This window comes from Polypterus senegalus, chromosome 6 (genome assembly GCF_016835505.1).
Source record: "Polypterus senegalus isolate Bchr_013 chromosome 6, ASM1683550v1, whole genome shotgun sequence".
Taxonomy (NCBI): Eukaryota; Metazoa; Chordata; class Cladistia; order Polypteriformes; family Polypteridae; genus Polypterus; species Polypterus senegalus.
In genome coordinates, this window is record NC_053159.1 from 119,679,427 (window position 1) to 119,700,568 (window position 21,142).

Consider the following 21,142-nt stretch of genomic DNA (forward strand, 5'->3'; position numbering starts at 1 on the left):
CCTGGTTGCAGGTAAATAGCCCATTGTCTTCGGTTCAGTAGTAATTTCTCTAACCCAAACACATTATAATAACAATGTCCCATCACTGGTTTTGTGGCTGCTTCTGTTAATTGGGTATTTCAGTTCTCAGCTAATCTAAAGCCATAACCTTGAATTATAACAACTTGGTCTTTCTGTATTTCAGTATGGTGATTATGACCCAAATTTTCATAAGCCAGGCTTTCTAGCAGAAGATGAGCTTTTACCTCAGAGAGTAAGTCAATTATGATTTAACTTCTTTTTCTTACATTTTTTTCAGGAAAAACTTTACACTTATTGGTATAACAAAATTCTTAGCAATTTAATTCTACAACTGGAACATATTACACAGGACTGTGGAAAACAACAAAAAGATGTACTGAAACTTTATTGTTAATCTGTGTTTCTTGATTCTCTTCATAGATAAGAATTTGCCTGGTTTAACACCTCTTCTTTTCTCTTACTTATTTAAATTTCAGCAGTATGAGGTCAACCAGGAATGTAACAAAACAATTAATTAAGATGTTGACATTCATCAAGATCGTTTCTATTTATTCACTTGTCACAGGTTTTAATGCAATACCAGATGACAGCTGAAATGTGGGAAGAGAAGATAACAGCTTGGTATGCAGAACACAGGGGCATTGCCAGGTAACCTTGATTAGGCAGTTAGCCTGCAAAATGAATTATGAAATATTTGTCCATTAGACTGGTGCAACATTTGTAATTGTATTATGGACTGGTCAATAAAAATGCATGTGATAAAATTGATAAGAACCTTCTTTCTTTTGTTGTTTTTTAGGGATGAAGCTGAAATGAACTATTTAAAGATTGCACAGGATCTTGAAATGTATGGAGTTAATTACTTTTCAATTACAGTAAGTGATCACATTATCTGCAAGGTGCAAATGAATGTTTTTGTTAAAAACAATCATAGAAGTCAGAATTTGAAAGCTTCAAAACGTATGATTTTAAAATGAGGCACTTAAAACTTCATGAGAAAAAAAAATAAAACTGAGTCATGCTTCATTTAAAAAGCAATTGGATCAACTCGAATGCTGCATGAACTTGAAATAATGAATATTAGACTGCAGTATTTAATGTGGCACAAGATGTTCACTGTAATGAGCATGGAAAATTTCCAGATGGTTAAGGTGGACAATCTAATCATGACAGCTCAAGTTAATATTGATAATAAACTCGGCTCTCTGAGATATGTTAAAATCTACAAAACAAGCTTGAAAGATGTCATTTTAATTATGCCTGGGTGGAGAAACAACTCTGTGAGGTGTCCTTCCAGAAAAATAATAGGTCTTGCCTTGTTTTTAATCAAAAGATATCAGCATTGTTCAAAGGTTGGTACATATATTTTTTTTCGTATCGCCAGGAAAAAAAAACAAAACAATATTTGACAAAAGGCAAACTACAACAGGACAATACAAGGCTACATGGAATGTGGCATCTCCCAGTTAGGCTGGCCACCATAATACACAGCAAAGGCCAGGTGCACTGTAATGAGCCTTCCTTGTAATATAATGGACTTGGGGACTTTGGTTGAATTAGCCTGTTATGATCTCAAAATAATAAAGGGATTCACATTTTCTTTAGTTAAGGCCTCTGGACATATATTTAAAAATCTTAATGCATTTGAGATGTACTTACTCTTGATGTGACAATTTTTTTTTACTTCTGTTTTAAGATATGTACAATTAACTTCTTGTTTCTATGACTCTCTGAAGATGCCTTTCATATTTTTTAAAAAATATATTTTAATCTTTTTGTAAATTTGGTAGGTGATCAAAATGAATTGGTATCCTAAATAAAAATGGAAAGTTATTGGAAGTTTAAAGAATAAAATTAGACTTCTATACTGTATACATTTGTTCATATATTCAGATTCAACACAAAGATTTTTTTTATCTGTTGGTAATGGTAATAGTGAGAAACATAACTTGTGTGTGTGTGGTTATTTTTTATTTATTTTTTCTTCTTCTTCTTCCACCCTGAAAGCAAAATAAGAGAGACACTGAGCTGTTACTTGGAGTGGATGCCCAAGGACTCCATATTTACAGCCCTAATAATAAACTCACCCCAAACAAATCATTTCCATGGAGTGGCATTAGGAATATTTCATATAGTGAAAAAGAGGTAGGTATTTCTGCTCTATGCAAAGTTTAATATATATTCAGGTCATTAAAGTCACAGATTATTTGCACTATATTTTTTTGTTTTTTATCAAATTCTTGCACAAAACAGTAAACTAAATACACAATATTTCATGTTTTTTTTTAATATCGTAAGCAGTTATCCTTTTATACCTTCAAATGATGTTCACAGCAAAACTCTACACAGCAATAAATATGATTGTGAAGTTTTGTTTTTTTGGTCTTTTTTTTTACAGTTTACAATAAAACCATTGGAGAAGAAAAAAGAAGTTTTCAAATTCTATTCATCACAGCTCAAAGTTAATAAGCTAGTAGGTATATACTTTTCAGAATTATGTAAGTAAACTTTATTAGGCCAAAAGATCTAGAATTATTCATTTGCAATGGGTCATCAGTATATTATAGCCCACGATTGCTCAATTCTAGCATATTCAGCAGTCACAATAATGGATAACTAAAATCAATTACTTTTTTATGATTTTTTTATTTTTTACCATTTTCAAACAATTTGTAATTTTCCTGCTTTCTTTCAGCAAAATAAGCAGCCTACAACCCTTTAGAAAATTTAACCATCAAAAAGGGATTGTTCACCTGCCGAAACTTGCCATGTATCATTCAAGTAACACTTTCTGGTATTCACTGGAGCACTTTGCCAGTTAGAATTAAAACATAATGTGATTAAGCAATATAAATAATCTTTACAGTAAGTGTTGGCACTGGACTATGTTTTAGTAAAGCAGAGCTTTAAAAAATGTTACATATTTTTAAACCAAAGGACTTTTCCAATACTTTTTGGTTGCTTCTTAAAAATAAAATATCAGTAAAACACAGAATTGGCATTGCTGTCAAAATAATAAGACATAGTTGTGATTTAACTGCGCACAGTCCTAGCTTTTGTAGGTTTTTGAACGGTGCTTTGGATCATTGTTATGCTGAAACATACAACCCTGGTGTAACTTCAACTTTGTGACTGACTTTTGAACATTTTTGTCAAGAATCTGCTGATACTGGGAGGAATTCATGCAACCCTCAACTTTAACAAGGTTTCCAGTACCTATACCTAGCCTCACAACCCCATAACTTGATGGACCCTCCAACAAATTTTACAGTAGGCAGCAAGTTATTCTCCTGGAATGCTGTGTTTTCTTCGTCATGCATAGCGCCTCTGGTTGTAACCAAATAACTCTACCTTAGTCTCATCTGTCCACAGTATTTTTTTCCAAAATGTTTCTGGTCTTCAAGATAATGCAATTAAAAGGGTGCCCAAACTTTTGCACATCCCATTTTTTATATTTTATTTCATTCAACACAATAATGCTAGACTGAGAATTTTGATCTAATAAACATCCCCTTGTCTACATTTCTCTAGTAAAAAAATGGCATATTGCCTTGATCTTCTCTTAAGAAGACAAAGCAAATTATCCTGCAACCTTAGAGGGGGGCCGAAACTTGTACATACCACTGTAGGTATAATGGTGTGGTCAAACCTCCAGCAGAGAAGGCTGCATTAAGAACGTGTGTTAAGTTTAAACAGAATTCTTGCTGATGATAATGAGATAAAGCAGGCATTAGACAAATAATATGAGCTGTATCCGTGTGCCGTAAGTGCTACACAAGTCACACTGGTCACCCTATAATTTACCACCAGAGTGCCACATTCACCTGATATCCAGTTGCTGTTAGAAAGTTTGCGTTCACTTATGTTATTCCCTAACATTTGGCATAACTGAATAGCTTTGCAAGTCCCAATTCATCAGGATTACAACAGCCAGACATCCTCAAGCAATGAAGGAATTATTTACCAAAGGTTTTTATTTTAGGTTATGTTTATTGCGAATTGGTCCGTGTAATGAAAAAAAGAGTACAGTAATCCCTCCTCGATCGTGGGGGTTGCGTTCCAGAACCCTCCACGATAGATGTAAATCTGCGAAGTACAAACCATATGTTTTTTTGGTTATTTTTATATATTTTAAGCCCTTATAAACTCTCCCACACTGTTAACATTATTAGAGCCCTGTAGACATGAAATAACACCCTTTAGTCAAAAGTTTAAACTGTGCTCCATGACAAGACAGAGATGACAGTTCTTTCTCACAATTAAAAGAATGCAAACATATCTTCTCTTCAGAGGAGCGCTGTCAGGAGCAGAGAATGTCAGAGAAAGCATGACAGAAAAACAAACAATCAAAAAATGAATACGTGCTGTTGGGCTTTTAAGTATGCGCACCGCGATAAAGCAGCATTTTGTAGAGGAGCGTCCGTATCCTCTAGGCAAACAGCCTCTGTGCAAACAGCCCCTCTGCTCACACCCCCTCCGTCAGGCGCAGAGAATGTCAGAGAGGGTGAGAGAGAGAGAAAAGCAAACAATCAAGCACTGCGCAGGAAGCATATCTTATATCACTGAGGAGTTTTAGTTAATATGTAATACATGCTCCGATTGGGTAGCTTCGAAGCCATCCGCCAATAGCGTCCCTTGTATGAAATCAACTGGGCAAACAAACTGAGGAAGCATGTACCATAAATTAAAAGACCCATTGTCCGCAGCAATCCGCGAACCAGCGAAAAATCCGTGATATATATTTAGATATGCTTACATTTAAAATCCGCGATAGAGTGAAGCTGCGATATAGCGAGGGATTACTGTACTGTTGAGGCTGGTTTTCAGCCTGTTGAGAATAGTCCTTGGCCCCCACAGCCCTGAAATGGATTGGGAAGGCTTTAGAACCTATCTTTTAAACTCGGCCCATTAAAGGCTGCCTGCACGGTCCTTGAAGGCATCTGAATGCTACGCCATGCATACATTTTCTATCTTGTTACTGTTTATTTTTACTTCTGTCTCTTTGGCTCATATTGATATTCAGGAACCCCCTTCTATCACAGTGGGTCTTTGGGATTAGACAGGACATGCATTTGAGAAGTCAAAAAACCTGTCATTTCAATAATAAGTTCTTACCTTCTATGTTTGCCTGATTAAATTCATTAGCAGATTCTAACTTTTTGTTATAATATGTGTATTTAACATTTGTATTTCTTGTTGTGTTAAAATATCTTCTGGATATTTTTTCTGCAAATAGTTTATACAAGTCACCATATAAAAACAATTACCTCAGTTCTTATGAAATACTTCAACTGCTGGTAATATTTTATGTAAAGATTTTACAGCTGTGCATTGGAAACCATGACCTCTTCATGAGAAGGCGAAAGGTAGATTCTATTGAAGTGCAGCAAATGAAGGCTCAAGCCAGAGAAGAGAAGGCAAGAAAAAAGGTGCGTGTCTCATTTACTTCCATGAGTGAAGATCCAAAGCAGTAATACTGTCCTCAAAGGAACATATTATTTATTGTATGTGAGGATTGGAGAGCAGAAAATAAAGGATGTTATTCACTGTTTTCCCTTCATAGGGAAATTTTGTAAATCTTGTGCACAGTATGGTTTTAATGTTACATTGGAAGATCTGAGGGACTTCCCAATGATAAAAGAAAGGGGGTTAAAAGGGATAAAAGAATTGTAAATAACAATGTCTGTGTGTGCATTCCTCTCGATTTTTTTGTTTTTAAATATATACAAAAATGTAGAGTGAAATGAGTGAAAATTCTTGTCTTGGTCAATCATCTGGTAGATCCAAAGTTCAGTTTTCATTTTTTAAAATTAATGAGGGGAGGTAAGTCACAGTATACCTGTCACATACCCAAAGTTGTTTCTGCAGCTTGGGCACTCCTAAAAATCTGCATTTTACCCTCCTTTTTGACAGATATCTGCTGGCCATACCTGACTGTTCAATCCTAAATAAGGCACACAAGTTAAAGATCTTTGGAACTCCAAATACAACATCTTATTGAAGCTGATGGGAATAGCTTATCTTTCCTCTTAAATGTTTATTTAATGCTTAGAACAGTTTTTTTTTAATATATATATTTATCTGGTCTTTCACACCGGGGTTGAAATTATTATACTGTACATTTCAGAAATTATACAGAATGAGCATATGTTGAATTTAGTGTACAGTAATCCCTCCTCGATCGTGGGGGTTGCGTTCCAGAATCCCCCGCGATAGGTGAAAATCTGCAAAGTAGAAACCATATGTTTGTATGGTTATTTTTATAGATTTTAAGCCCTTAGAAACTCTCCTACACTGTTTATAAATATTCTTGGCATACCCTCGTTTATCGCGGTTAATCTGCTCCAGACAGATAAATGAATTTCCACAAAGTAGGATTCTTTATTTATAAATCTAATATTTTCACAGTTAGAGCATAGAAAACCTGTTTACGACCTTCTACATACATTTTTTAACATTATTAGAGCCCTCTAGACATTAAATAACACCCTTTAGTCAAGCGTTTAAACTGTGCTCCATGACAAGACAGAGATGACAGTTCTTTCTCACAATTAAAAGAATATAAACATATCTTCCTCTTCAAAGGAGTGCCGTCAGGAGCAGAGAATGTCAGAGAGAGAGAGAAAAGTAAACAAAAATCAATAGGGCTGTTGGGCTTTTAAGTAAATGAAGCACTGCAATAAAGCCGCCGCAATGAAGGGATCAATGTGAAGGTAGTCTTTTCAGCATTTTTTAGAGGAGCGTCTGTATCTTCTAAGCAAACAGCCTCTGTGCAAACAGCTCCTCTGCTCACACCCTCTTCGTCAGGAGCAGAGAATGTCAGAGAGAGATTGAGAGAGGCAGAGAAAAACAAACAATCAAAAAGCATATCGTATATCATTGAGGAGTTTTATTTAATACGTAATACATGCTCTGATTGGGTAGCTTCTCAGCCATCCGCCAATAGTGTCCCTTGTATGAAATCAACTGGGCAAACAAACTGAGGAAGCGTTTACCATAAATTAAAAGACCCATTGTCCGCAGAAATCCGCGAACCAGCGAAAAATCCGTGATATATATTTAGATATGCTTACATTTAAAATCCGCGATGGAGTGAAGCTTCGAAAGTCGAAGCGCAAAATAGCGAGGGATCACTGTAGTTCCATTTTATTTGTTGCTAGGTTATTCTGTTAACTGTAAAAAGGAACAAGTATTTTTTTTTTTTAGATGGAGAGACAGATTTTGGCTCGTGAAAAACAAATGAGAGAAGAAGCAGAAAGAGCTAAGGAGGAAATGGAGCGACGCTTGTTTCAGCTGCAGGATGAGGCTCGCTTGGCCAATGAAGCCCTGGTAGGTCAACGAACTAAACATTTTTTGATACCATAATCGGCCCTGGAAAACATGAAAAATAAGTATATTACTTTTCATCAGATTCGCTCAGAGGAGACTGCTGACTTGCTTGCAGAAAAGGCGCAGATTGCTGAGGAGGAAGCCAAACTTCTAGCTCATAAAGCAGCTGAGGCTGAGCAGGAGAGGCAGAGGCTAGAAGTCACAGCAATGAAAACAAAAGAGGAGAAGCGGTTGATGGAGCAGAAGATGAGGGAGGCAGAGCTTCTGGCAGTCAAACTGGTGGAGGAGTCTGAGAGGAGGCATGTTTTAAACCTGCAGTCATAAACTAATAATAACACAAAGATATGTCACTTTGTTCATTCCAAAAAAAATTGCCTTTTTTCATATTACATTTTTGGTGATTATACTATATACTTATGTCAGCCTATTTTGAATATCTTCCTATGTATTTACAGAACAAAAGAGGCTGACCATTTAAAGCAAGATTTGAGTGAAGCGAAGGATGCAGAACGTCGAGCTAAGCAGAAACTGCTAGAGATCACCAGATCAACCTATCCGGTATGATCGTCTGGAATAAATGGAAAATTTAAAGTTGCCCTGAAAGGGTATAGTGTTGGCCTGTTTTAAGCGTATCTTGTCTTGGGATCAATTAGATTATTTATTTTAAAGGATAGGTTGCAAGTAGAATGTAGCTGTGGAACGTTATCTCAAGTGCCATACTTTATTTATTGTTCCTGATAATTTTTTCCAGTTTTCTGTTCTATTTGGTCTGTGTAGAAAGTTTTACAGCTACTTTACCAAAGTAGGGCTGTGTGTTTTTTTTTTTTTTGGGATAAAAGTAAATGGTATTTCTGTCAGTAAATGTGTATGGTGCCTCAGATACAGGAGCAGAGCTACAAATATATATATATATATATATATATATATAATATATATATATAATATATATATATATAATATATATATATATATAATATACACATACTAATAAAAGGCAAAGCCCTCACTGACTGACTGACACACTCATCACTAATTCTCCAACTGCCCGTGCAGGTAAAAGGCTGAAATTTGGCAGGCTCATTCCTTACATCTTACTTACAAAAGTTAAGCAGGTTTCATTTCGAAATTCCACATGTAACGGTCATAACTGAATCCTACTTACGCATACATATATCGCCATAGCCTGCAGCTCGGTCACCGTGTGAGGCGGAGTTGCGTCCCCCATCACCATGCCTCCCACGTAGTTGGCTGCCTGCTTATATTGTGTCCCCCATACCCAGACCTCCCATGTAATTAAGTGCCTGCCCATATAAGGCCGTCCGTCAGCAGCAATCCAATAGACACTCTGCTGCTAAATATTCGCAGGCAAATCAAAAAGGTAATACCAGGAATGCCTGTTAAACATCTTAGATTCACGAATAGCGATTTGGGTGGTGAGATGTCTATCGAGGTGATCACTGTAATATTTATATGTCATTGAAATGTATTATTATCAGGCATGGTTTAGGCACCTATGTCATCATGAAGGCACCAGAAAAAGGGACCTCAAGGTTACTATTATGGAAGTTAATTTAGAGCACGAATGCTGTGAATGTAAGAGCTGTAATAAATACAGTTCCCCTGCATACTTTAAAAGAAAGTCTCGCCATCATTTAATTTTTCACAATTTGAGAAAACAAGACATGGTGTCAGAATAGAGGACAGTCACGGATTTTGTTGGAGTTCCCTCGCCACGGATTGACTGGGATTCTCTTAACCTGCCGGGAGAATGGAAGAAGTTCCGACAGCACGTGGAGCTGATGTTTTCTGGCCCGCTAAAAGGCAAAGACGAGAGTGAGAAATGCAGCTACCTGCTCCTGTGGACTGGGGAAAAAGACATTTTTAACACATGGACTCTCACCCAGGAGGAAGCCAAGGTACTAAAAACTTATTATGACCGTTTTTAGGCGTTTGTCATGCCTAAGACGAATACGATATTCATGAGATACAAGTTTAATGAGAAGACGCAGGGTATAAAGGAGACTTTTGATCACTTTGTAACGGAGTTAAAATTGCTGATGAAGGACTGGGCTTATGCAAACGAAGATGAGATGGTCAGGGATAGACTAGTGTTTGGCACAAACTCAGCGAAAGTGCGAGAGAAACTTTTAAGTGCCGGGTCTTAACTAACATTAAATAAAGCCGTGGACATCACAAGATCACACGAGATAGCACAAGCACAGCTGAGAACCTTCGATGCATGCACTCCGAGCGGCTCACGTGAAGTGACTGTGAACGCAGTACGCAGACAACAAGCAAGAGCTGCAAGGAGCGCTGAACAAAAAACGCATTACACAATTGAGAAGGCAGCAAAAGAATATGAAGCGAGTGACGCATACAAGCATATTGTAGTGCAGCTACTGCGGAAACCAAGCAAACGGTGGAAAAAGTCAATGTCCAGCTAAAGGAAGACAGTGTAACAAATGTGGTAAATTGAACCACTTCGCTAAAGTTTGCAGGACTGGGAAAGGTAAACCCAAGCATGCAGTGTGTGATGTCTCAGATAAAGAAGAATGATGAGCTGTTTATTGATGCAGTAAGAAAGGAAAAACCTTCTGAAGCTGAACAAGCCTTTGTAGACACATCAATAGGAAAGCAAGTTGTAAAGCTTAAGTTTAAATTAAGTTCATAGACACCCTGCCGCTAAATATTCTCAGGCAAATCCACAACTTAATACCGGGAATGCCTGTTAAACATTTTATTTTCACGAGTACCGATTTGGGTAGTGAACACTTCGATGAATGAAACCTGTTATCTTTACAACGGTTGAGAAACACAGAATGTAACTTGAACACAACTCATCCTCCAAATACGAACCTGATTGAAATAAATAATGATAATCAAATCCTTGATGACAGCAACACTCATAACAGTCACAAAACAATTACATTGACAAGCATGTTACGTTATTTTTAAACGTTTCCTTTTCTTTTTCATAACTTCTGTAACACACTACTTCTCCGCTGCGAAGCGCGGGTATTTTGCTAGTATACTAATAAAAGGCAAAGCCCTGACTCACTCACTCACTCACTCATCACTGATTCTCCAACTTCCTGTTTAGGTAGAAAGCTGAAATTTGGCAGGCTCATTCCTTACAGCTTACTTACAAGAGTTAAGCAGGTTTCATTTTGAAATTCTATGCATAACGGTTGACAACATCCGCCATGTTGAACTTTCTTATTTATGGCCCCATCTTCACGAAATTTGGTAGGTGGCTTCCCTGCGCTAACTGAAACCAATGTACGTACTTATTTCCATGGTATGATGCCACTGTCGGCCGCCATATTGAACTTTTCAACTGTTTTTGTTACTTATGGGCCCATCTTCAAGAAATTTGTGCAGCGGGTTCCCAACGCTAACTGAATCCTACTTACGTACATATATATATCCATAGCCTGCAGCTCGGTCACCGTGTGAGGCGGCATTGGGTCCCCCATCCCAATGCCTCCCACGTTGTTGGCTGCCTGCCTTTATAAGGCCGTCTGTCACTCCGGTCTCTACATTCCCTTCCTTGCTTCACCACGGGATTCACGTCTCCCTGCTGATAACTACAGCCTTTTTATTTAATCCACGGCTTCTCTGCTGTTTTATTGTTCGTTTATTACGATTATAGTTATTGTGTAGGTATTTTAGACTTACTTTACATTGTTCAGGTACCCATTTCCTTTATCATTCCAACCATACCCCCATTAACATGTCTATCGAGGTGATCACCATCGATCAAAGAACTGTCACTTACAGAGTGGTTTCCATGCCCGGAGATGGCACCTACCTTTTCCATTCTCTTTGTTACATATTGCACGGCCATATCAGGCTCACTCTTGATATCCGGAGGAACATTGTGTCTTATGTATTGAATGACTGGGACAGGTTCAAGGTGTGGACTGATGACGGTACAGGAGATAATTATACTACACAGGAGCACTATAAGAGTGAAATGCTTAAGCCCTTCACCTATGGATCTGCATGTGAGTTGATGGCTGCGCTGAATTGTTCGGTTGTCGCTTTCAAGTGTACCGAAATGGCCAAATATTTTACACCTTTCGACAACCGCCAATGCCAGTTAAACATCTTAGATTCACAGGTGACAATTTCAGTAGTGGACACTTTGATGTTTATGAATGTTTAAACTCTCAAAAGCTGGATGTGAAGTTATCGATGAAACCGGTTGTATGCTTACAACGCTTGAGAGATGCTGAATGTAACTTCAACACAAGTCCTGCAAATACTGTCGTAATTGAAACAAACCATGGAACTCAAACCGATTATGACGGCAGCAATCCAATCTGTGAGATTTAAAACAAGATTACTGTTCACACGGCCAACTGTACATTGCATGCTTAAGAGTAAGCTCAGCGCACAGCTTGGTCATATTACAACCGGTGGGCCGAACTCACAATGTGGTATACAAAGAGATCCTTAACAAATAATTATTGGTATATTTTCCCTCAGTTTAAAAAGGTTACATTTTCTTCTTAATAAAAATTTTAAGGTAGTACTTCACCGCTGTGAAGCGCAGGTATTTTGCTAGTATATCTATATCTATATATATATATATATATATATATATATATATATATATATATATATTATACACATACACAGTGGTACCTTGGTATACGTCCTTAATCCGTTCCAGATCCTTGGACTTATACCAAACAAATTTTTCCCATAAGAAATAATGGGAAATGATTAATTCGTTCCCATGAAAAAAAAATCATATTTTTATTGGCATATTATACATTGATGGGGTTGTATAAAATAATTTAAACACTGCTTAATACTAAAATACATAAATACAAAAGCAATTAGATGAAATAAATGAAAATGATTTGTCCGATAATAATGAGTTTAATTTTACTGCACAGCAAAGGAGAGCGTTACAGCTCTTCCAAAGGAGTCTCTTCAGGCAATTGTGAAGCACTGCCGTTCTTCTTCTGGCAGTCTTCAATCCAAATCCCTAAAGCAGATTCCATCTAGACTACTGCCTTATTACATCCACTTACAACTCGTTTTGCACCCTGGTTAAAAGGACACTACGGCCGTAGATCTTATATTCCTTTCCTACTTTTCAAATAAAAAGAATTGTAGCCTTCAACAAATACAAAACGTTTACCTTTTCGGCAATCATTAACATCTTCCGTTTGCACTTGGGCACGGCCCCTGAAGCAGTAGCAGATCGTTTTGGAGCCATAATGAAGGGCTTGACTATGCACAAAGATAAACACAAAAGAGCACAAAAGTTAATTCTTTACACAGCAAAACACGTTGATGCTGAACGAGCGAGATGAGACTTCCTTGTTAACACTGCATTCAGCACGCAGGAACTTAACTGCATGCTCTGATTGGTTAGCTTCTCAGTCATCTGCCAATAGCGTCCCTTGTATGAAATCAACTGGGCAAACCAACTGAGGAAGCATGTACAGGAAGTAAAAAGACACATTGTCCACAGAAGCAGCGAAAAATCTGCATTATATATTTAGTTATGCTTTCATATAAAATCCACTAAAGTGAAGTTGCGAAAGTCGAAGCGCAATATAGCGAGGGATTACTGTATAGGTTAAAACTTGGCCCTTTTTTTTTTTTGAAGACGCGCGCCCGGTATACCACACGTGTTGTTCTAGCACATGAGTCGTATTCCAAACAAAGGTCGTATACCAAGCAAAATATTTTGCCTCTAAACAGGACGTATACCAAGTTGGACTTATTCCAAAGCAGACGTATATCAAGGTACCACTGTATATGTATATCTATATATATATATATATATATATATATATATATATATATATCTATATATATATATATATATATATATATATATATATATATATCTATATATATATATATATATATATATATATATATATATATATATATATATATATATATATATATATATATATATATATATATATATATCTATATATATATCATATATATATATATATATATATATATATATATATATATCTATATATATATATATATATATATCTATATATATATATATATATATATCTATATATATATATATCTATATATCTATATATATCTATATATCTATATATCTATATATATATATATATATATATCTATATCTATAATGGAGCCGCAGTTCACGATCATAATTCGTTCCAAAACTCTGGTCGTGAACCGAAGCAATTTCTCCCATAGGATTGTATGTAAATACAATAAATCGGTTCCAGACCGTACAAACTGTATGTAAATATATATGTAAATATATGTAAAGATTAAGCACAAATATAGTTAATTACACCATAGAATGCACAGTGTAATAGTAAACTAATGTAAAAACATTGAATAACACTAACAAAACACCCAGGCTCCCTGCTCAGCTACATAAGCAGTCTCTCTCTCTCTCTCTCTCTCTCTCTGAACAGAGAGGAACATTTGAACAAATCCGAACTTTAATTTAAAAACCAACCAGAAGCAACCAAAAAAGTAACAGTGCAGGAGATCACGCTATTAGCCTTACAGCCCGATCGCTGTAAACACTTTTTTTTAAATGAGTTTTAAGCACAGCGGGGAAAAAAGAGAAAAGTAACATTGCAACAATTCACGTTACGAACTGAAAAATTAACCTTTGAAAAATCCGTAATACAAAAATCTGTAATACAAAAACCACCAAGAAAACTAACCTTGCATGAGTAGAGTTCTGGCATGAAGTGAGGAGGAACTGGGTGGAGAGGAGGGAGAGTCTGGCTCCGCAATGGAGGGATGTTTTTCTTCAGGTGTTTTCTCTCTTGTGATTTCTTGGGTTTCTGGTGTTTTTAGCTGTTTAGCTGGTGGGAGTGAATGCCTCATGCAGCCATTCCAAAAACAAAGTCCTTGTGACCCAACCCTTCGTGTTTGCCCTCCACATTACTGGCAGTCTGGCTTTGTTTACATTGTGCTCCTTGAAAGCACGAGGGTTCTCAAATTGGTAAATGAGTAAACTGGTAAACAGTTTTCCACCTCTTCCAGCACTTGAAGCCTCTGCCTGGTTAACGCTGTAACTCCTTTTGCAATATCAGCTGCTTTAATAGATTCTTTCTGCTTTAGAATGGTCAAAATTTACGATTTTGACTTCTTGTACTCGGCGGCAAGATCAGTAACACGAATGCCATGCTCAAACTTTTCAATAATTTCTTTCTTTACTTCAATTTCAATTTTCTTCAAAACTTTCTTCTCACCACTCTTCACTTGCTTAGAAGCCATAATTAACTGCAAAAGCACATGAAATACTGTAGAGCACAAAGAGAGCACAGGTAAAGCACACACGTCTGACTGAGAACAATGAACAGGCAGCGGCTCTTCTTTAAATGAACCAGCCAGGCAGGCACGTGGCTCTCTCTTTCTCTCTCTCTCTCTCTCTCTCTTTCTCTGCTGTACCCCCCCTCCCCCTCAGCAACAGGCAGGCAGGCACGTAAGTGCCTGACAACCCACTCCCCTTCCCCCAGCAGCAGACAGGAAAGCACGTGCAGCAACCTCTCCCTCAGCAGGCAGGCACGTGGCTCTCTCTCTCTCTCTCAGCAGCAGACAGGTCTGACTAAGAGCAATGCAACATGTGCGGAAATCATCGGCGCACACAAACCGAAAGGGAAACTGGCTTGCTCGTATACCGAGTATGTGGTCATGAACTGAGGCAAAAGTTTGGCGAACTTTTTGGTCGTGAACCGAGGTTACACTGTGTGTATATTTTTTGTGAATTCAAAAAATAACAAATCAATAGAATAAGGTTAATCACAATGCCATTTTAGTAATCTTTAAAAAATATATATATAAATCTAAAAAGGTGTAAATATAAAAAAAAAAAAAAGAAAATATGCAAAGGAGAAAATGGTTTGTTTTGGAGATGAAAACCCTTGATAAATAGCTACTTCCCCATCTTAATCGGAGCAGGGTCTACAGAAACACTGTAAGGCTTGTGCTGTCGATCATCAGGCGGAACCTTGCTTTATGGGCAGTTGTGCCACTTCCACTTGATATACCACATTGTCTCTTCAGACATTGGCCAAGGTAATTTTAGCATCTTCCTTGCTAATACTAAATCCTGGTTGTGAGGCTTCATCTTTTCTAAGAAAAACAATAAGGTGATTTTCAGCACAGTTTGCAGTGTGACCACATTTTTAGCCTTTTTCTCTCTTCATCACACTTAATAATCATGGTTTTCTAAGCCTTCTTTTCCTGAGGGCAGCAGCTCTGGTGTCAACAGGCTTAGTGGGCTGTACACAAGAAATCAATGTTTCTTTGAAAAGAAAATTACCCAAATAATATTTACCTGGTAACATCTTGAATAATTGCTTAATAATTTCTGAACTCAGATCTTCTTCATTAAAAAAAGTCAATGGAGAAAAACACTGAACAAAGTGTTCAATGTTTTTGTTAATGTTGAAAGAAGAATAGATATACTGGTACAAAATAAACAGAAAAACTAATTAGGCCACATTACACTTCAATTGACCTTCTTTATGTGTATGTTAAATTCCTTGAACCAACAGAAAAAAAAATTCATAAGAAAAAGCCACATTGTACCATTTTTTAAGTACAGCCTTCTGTCCATAAGTGTGAAAGAGGTGCTGTAGTGAAGACATCATGTAGCAGCTTCTGAAACTTTGGTGCTCATCCTCATTTTTCAGTTGCTGAATAATAATGGCTACTTGCATAATCCAATATACAAAGTTGCTGATGTTTAAACATGTATAGCTATACCATAACTTTCGGCTTGTAGAAATGTATTTTTTTTTCCAAAAAATTTTGAAACAAGCAAAATGTATACTAAAGTATTGGTAGGAATTTCTAATTTTTTTGACACTGTTTTCTTACAGCTGGTTTCAGCTTATACCTGTTCCCCACCACCGACTGATGGAGGTGATCTCTGTCTAGAAAGTGGATCTATCAAGACAGATTTCAAAGACTCTGATATGAAAAGATTATCTATGGAGATTGAGCGAGAGAGGTGGGTCTATAGTACTTTCACTCAGTGAGCCAACATTCGCATCTGTCTCCTCTTCTTAACTCTGTTCATTCTTCTGATTCTACATTAAGCTTTTTGTTTTTCACTAGCCTTGCCTTGAAACTTTGAACACTTCATCAGATGTTAGTGTTTCTCTTAATCAGGGTTTCTTAAAGTACATGTGAATGGGTTGTGTATAGTTTTTGAAGTGTGCTGTGATTGGCTGCTATGGTTTGATTTAGCATCATATTGATGAACTGTGGTGACTCTCCAGGGGAAGTCCCCTGCTCTGAAAAGTAGCAGCAATTCTCCAATGGGAGCCCTTGCTGTGATGACTGGCAGTATTCCTCTAAGTGAGACTTCACCCGCACCCCGTTCTAACAATACAGTAGTCAAAGAATGGGTAGCAATAGTCACAGACACTAAGAAGTGCAAGATTGGGTCATGACAAAAAACCTTCAAGATACTCTTCTCTAAGTAATTCAAAGATCATGGCAGGCAGACAGATGTTAGTTCATTTTTTTGTGCATTTTCCTTACTAGGGTAAGAAAAACTGTGATTGTCTTACTTGCAATATGTTACTGTATGGGGGGAAAATTCCTTGTAATTTTGGTTTGAACACACTATGTAGTGAATAGATAAACATTATGTGTGCATCAATACTAGGTATGGCTGCTTTATAGTGCTTCACATGTATAGCTTTACCTGCATGTGGACAGCTGACTTAAGTAAAATGTGAGTTCTTTATAATGCCCTGTGTGCTTAGCTTTATCTGCAAGTAAACAGCTGGCTTAAACAAACTGACACTTCTATGAAGCTGCTCTTTTAGTGCCCCATGTGTACAGCTTTTCCTGCTTGTGGACTGTTACCTCAACCAAAGACACTTACTTACTAGCTTGGCATAAGCTGACCAAACAGCTGACTTCAGACCTGAATGTCACTCAACACCTGTGCCACTTATCAAAGCAGGTGTCCTCTTGTTGTGTACTACTGTCAAAGGCATCTCTCCTCCACCTCTAACCCCTGTGGGACTATGGCAAATCACCCATACTAGGTGCTCTTGACATCAATAAAAAATTGATTTCCAAAAAAAAAAACAAAACTATACCTTGACTGAACCAAACAATATAAACTTTCCATTGCTATAAAGCAAAATTAACAAAACACAAACCAATTGGTAGCAAAGTAGGAAAGTATTTTTAAAAGATTATTTTAAGGAGACTCTCTATAGGGATGCAGATGATGCAAGTCCCTACAGACCTGGATTTGAAGCTACTTAAGTTTCTTCAGTCCACAGAGGTCTTTTATCTCCCAAATTCAGTGGGAATTCAGATGTTTCATCTGGGTGATGGTAAAGTTCTTCTCTATTTCTCTGTTTTCTCTTTTTTGTTTCTGTGCAGCAGGTATCCTAAATGTAAAGGTCTCTTTCCATGTGAATTTAACATTGATTAGACAAATGATTTATCATCTTAAAACCACTTTCATACTAATCTTAAATACATCCGGCTAATAATATATACAGTGCATCCAGGAAGTATTCACAGCGCATCACTTTTTCCACATTTTGTTATGTTACAGCCTTATTCCAAAATGGATTAAATTAAGTTTTTCCTCAGAATTCTACAAGCAACACCCCATAATGACAACGTGAAAAATGTTTACTTGAGAATTTTGCAAATTTATTAAAAATAAAAAACTTGAGAAAGCACATATACATAAATATTCACAGCCTTTGCCATGAAGCTCAAAATTGAGCTCAGGTGCATCCTGTTTCCCCTGATCATCCTTGAGATGTTTCTGCAGCTTAATTGGAGTCCACCTGTGGTAAACTCAGTTGATTGGACATGATTTGGAAAGGCACACACCTGTCTATATAAGGTCCCACAGTTGACAGTTCATGTCAGAGCACAAACCAAGCATGAAGTCAAAGGAATTGTCTGTGGACCTCTGAGACAGGATTGTCTTGAGGCACAAATCTGGGGAAGGTTACAGAACAATTTCTGCTGCTTTGAAGGTCCCAATGAGCATAGTTGCCTCCATCATCCGTAAATGAAAGAAGTTCGAAACCACCAGGACTCTTCCTAGAGCTGGCCGGCCATCTAAACTGAGCGATCGGAGGAGAAGGGCGTTAGTCAGGGAGGTGACCAAGAACCCGATGGTCATGTGTCAGAGCTCCAGAGGTCCTCTGTGGAGAGAGGAAGAACCTTCCAGAAGGACAACCATCCCTGCAGCAATGTACAGAGACATCCTGGAAGAAAACCTGCTCCAGAGGGCTCTTGACCTCAGACTGGGGCGACGGTTTATCTTTCAGCAGGGCAACGACCCTAAGCATACAGCCAAGATATCAAAGGAGTGGCTTCAGACATGAATCCGATTAAACAACTCTGGAGAGATCTTAAAATGGCTGTGCACTGATGCTTCCCATCCAACCTGATGGAGCTTGAGAGGTGCTGTAAAGAGGAATGGGCGAAACTGGCCAAGCTTAGGTGTGCCAAGCTTGTGGCATCATATTCAAAAAGACTGCATCGACAAAGTATTGAGAAGACTGTGAATACTTATGTACATGTGGTTTCTCAGTATTTTTTATTTTTAATAAATTTTCAAAAACCTCAAGTAAACTTTTTTCACATTGTCATTATTTATATATATATATATATATATATATATATATATATATATATATATATATACACACACACATTATATATGTATGTATGTATCCATCCATTTTCTAACCCGCTGAATCGAACACAGGGTCACGGGGTCTGCTGGAGCCAATCCCAGCCAACACAGGGCACAAGGCAGGAACCAATCCTGGGCAGGGTGCCAACCCACCGCAGGACACACACAAACACACCAAGCACACACCACGGGCAATTTAGAATCGCCAATTCACCTAACCTGCATGTCTTTGGAATGTGGGAGGAAACCGAGCGCCCGGAGGAAACCCACGCAGACACGGGAGAACATGCAAACTCCACGCAGGAGGACCCGGAAGCGAACCGGGTCTCCTAACTCGAGCAGCAGCGCTACCACTGCGCCCGTGCTGCCCATATATATATATATATATATATGTATATATATATATGTATATATATGTACATACTGTATATATGTGTGTGTGTATATATATATATATATATATATGTATGTGTGTGTGTGTGTGTGTGTGTATATATATACCCGCGCTTCGCAGCGGAAGTAGTGTGTTAAAGAAGTAATGATAAAGAAAAGGAAACATCTTGAAAATAACGTAACATGATCGTCAATGTAATTGTTTTGTCACTGTTATGAGTGTTGCTGTCATATATATGTATGTATGTATGTGTGTATATATATATATATATATATATATATAGCAAAATATATATATATATATAGCAAAATACCCGCACTTCGCAGCGGCGAAGTACTGCCTTAAAAGTTTTATTAAGAAGAAAATTAAACCTTTTAAACTGAGGGAAAATATGCCAATAATTATTTGTTAAGGATCTCTTTGTATACCACATTGTGAGTTCGCCCTCGGTTGTAATATGACCAAGCTGTGCGCTGAGCTTACTCTTAAGCATGCAAGTACAGTTGGCCATGTGAACAGTAATTTTCTTTCAAATCTCACAGCTTGGATTGCTGCTGTCATAATCGGTTTGAGTTTCATGGTTTGTTTCAATTACGACAGTATTTGTAGGGCTTGTGTTGAAGTGACATTCAGCATCTGTCAAGCGTTGTAAGTATACAACCAGTTTCATCGATAACTTCACATCCAGCTTTTGAGAGTTTAAACATTCATAAACATCAAAGTGTCCACTACTGAAATCGTCACCTGTGAATCTAAGATGTTTAAGAGGCATTGGCGGTTGTCCAAAGGTGTAAAATATTTGGCCATTTCGGTCCACTTGAAAGCGACAACCGAACAATTCAGCGGCAGCCATCAACTCACATGCAGATGCATAGGTGAAGGGCTTAAGCATTTCACTCTTCTAGTGCTCCTGTGTAGTATAATTATCTCCTGTACCGTCATCAGTCCACACCTTGAACCTGTCCCAGTCATTCAATACATAAGACACAATGTTCCTCCAGATATCAAGAGTGAGCCTGATATGGCCGTGCAATATGTAACAAAGAGAATGGAAAAGATAGGTGCCATCTCCGGGCATGGAAACTGCTCGGTACATGACAGTTCTTTGATCGATGGTTATCACCTCAATAGACATGTTAATGCGGGTTAGGTTGGAATGATAAAAGAAATGGGTACCTGAACAATGTAAAGTAAGTCTATAATCGTAATAAATGAACAATAAAACAGCGGAGAAGCTGTGGATTAAATAAAAAGGCTGTAGTTATCAGCAGGGAGACGTGAATCCCGTGGCGAAGCAAGGAAGGGAATGTAGAGACCGGAGCGACGGACGGCCTTATAGGCAGGCAGCCAGCCAACAACGTGGGAGGCGTTGGGATGGGGGACCCAATGCCACCTCACACGGTGACTGAGCTGCAGGCTATGGACGTATATATGTATGTAAGTAGGATTCAGTTAGCGTTGGGAACCCACGTACCAAATTTCTTGAAGATGGGCCCATAAGTAACAAAGACTGTTGAAAAGTTCAGTATGGCGGCCGACAGTGGCATCATACCATCGAAATAAGTACGTACATCGGTTTCGGTTAGCGCAGGGAAGCCGCCTACCAAATTTCGTGAAGATGGGGCCATGAATAAGAAAGTTCAACGTGGCGGACGTTGTCGACTGTTATCGACCCTTATGACCGTTACATGTAGAATTTCAAAACTTAGCTTTTGTAA

At 37.7% G+C, this 21,142-nt stretch overlaps 1 protein-coding gene across 3 annotated transcripts in view; it reads left to right on the forward strand.

Moving 5' to 3' along the window:
- nf2b (neurofibromin 2b (merlin)) overlaps positions 1-21,142 on the forward strand; it is an 81,166-nt gene that overhangs the window by 46,468 nt on the left and 13,556 nt on the right. For all 3 annotated transcript variants that reach the window (XM_039756990.1, XM_039756988.1, XM_039756989.1), the window contains exons 6-15: positions 185-253; positions 587-669; positions 821-896; positions 2,029-2,166; positions 2,420-2,494; positions 5,337-5,450; positions 7,228-7,350; positions 7,432-7,649; positions 7,806-7,908; positions 16,221-16,351. In XM_039756990.1, coding sequence (XP_039612924.1) covers positions 185-253; positions 587-669; positions 821-896; positions 2,029-2,166; positions 2,420-2,494; positions 5,337-5,450; positions 7,228-7,350; positions 7,432-7,649; positions 7,806-7,908; positions 16,221-16,351 — 1,130 coding nt within the window. The remainder of the gene's footprint in view (positions 1-184; positions 254-586; positions 670-820; positions 897-2,028; positions 2,167-2,419; positions 2,495-5,336; positions 5,451-7,227; positions 7,351-7,431; positions 7,650-7,805; positions 7,909-16,220; positions 16,352-21,142) is intronic.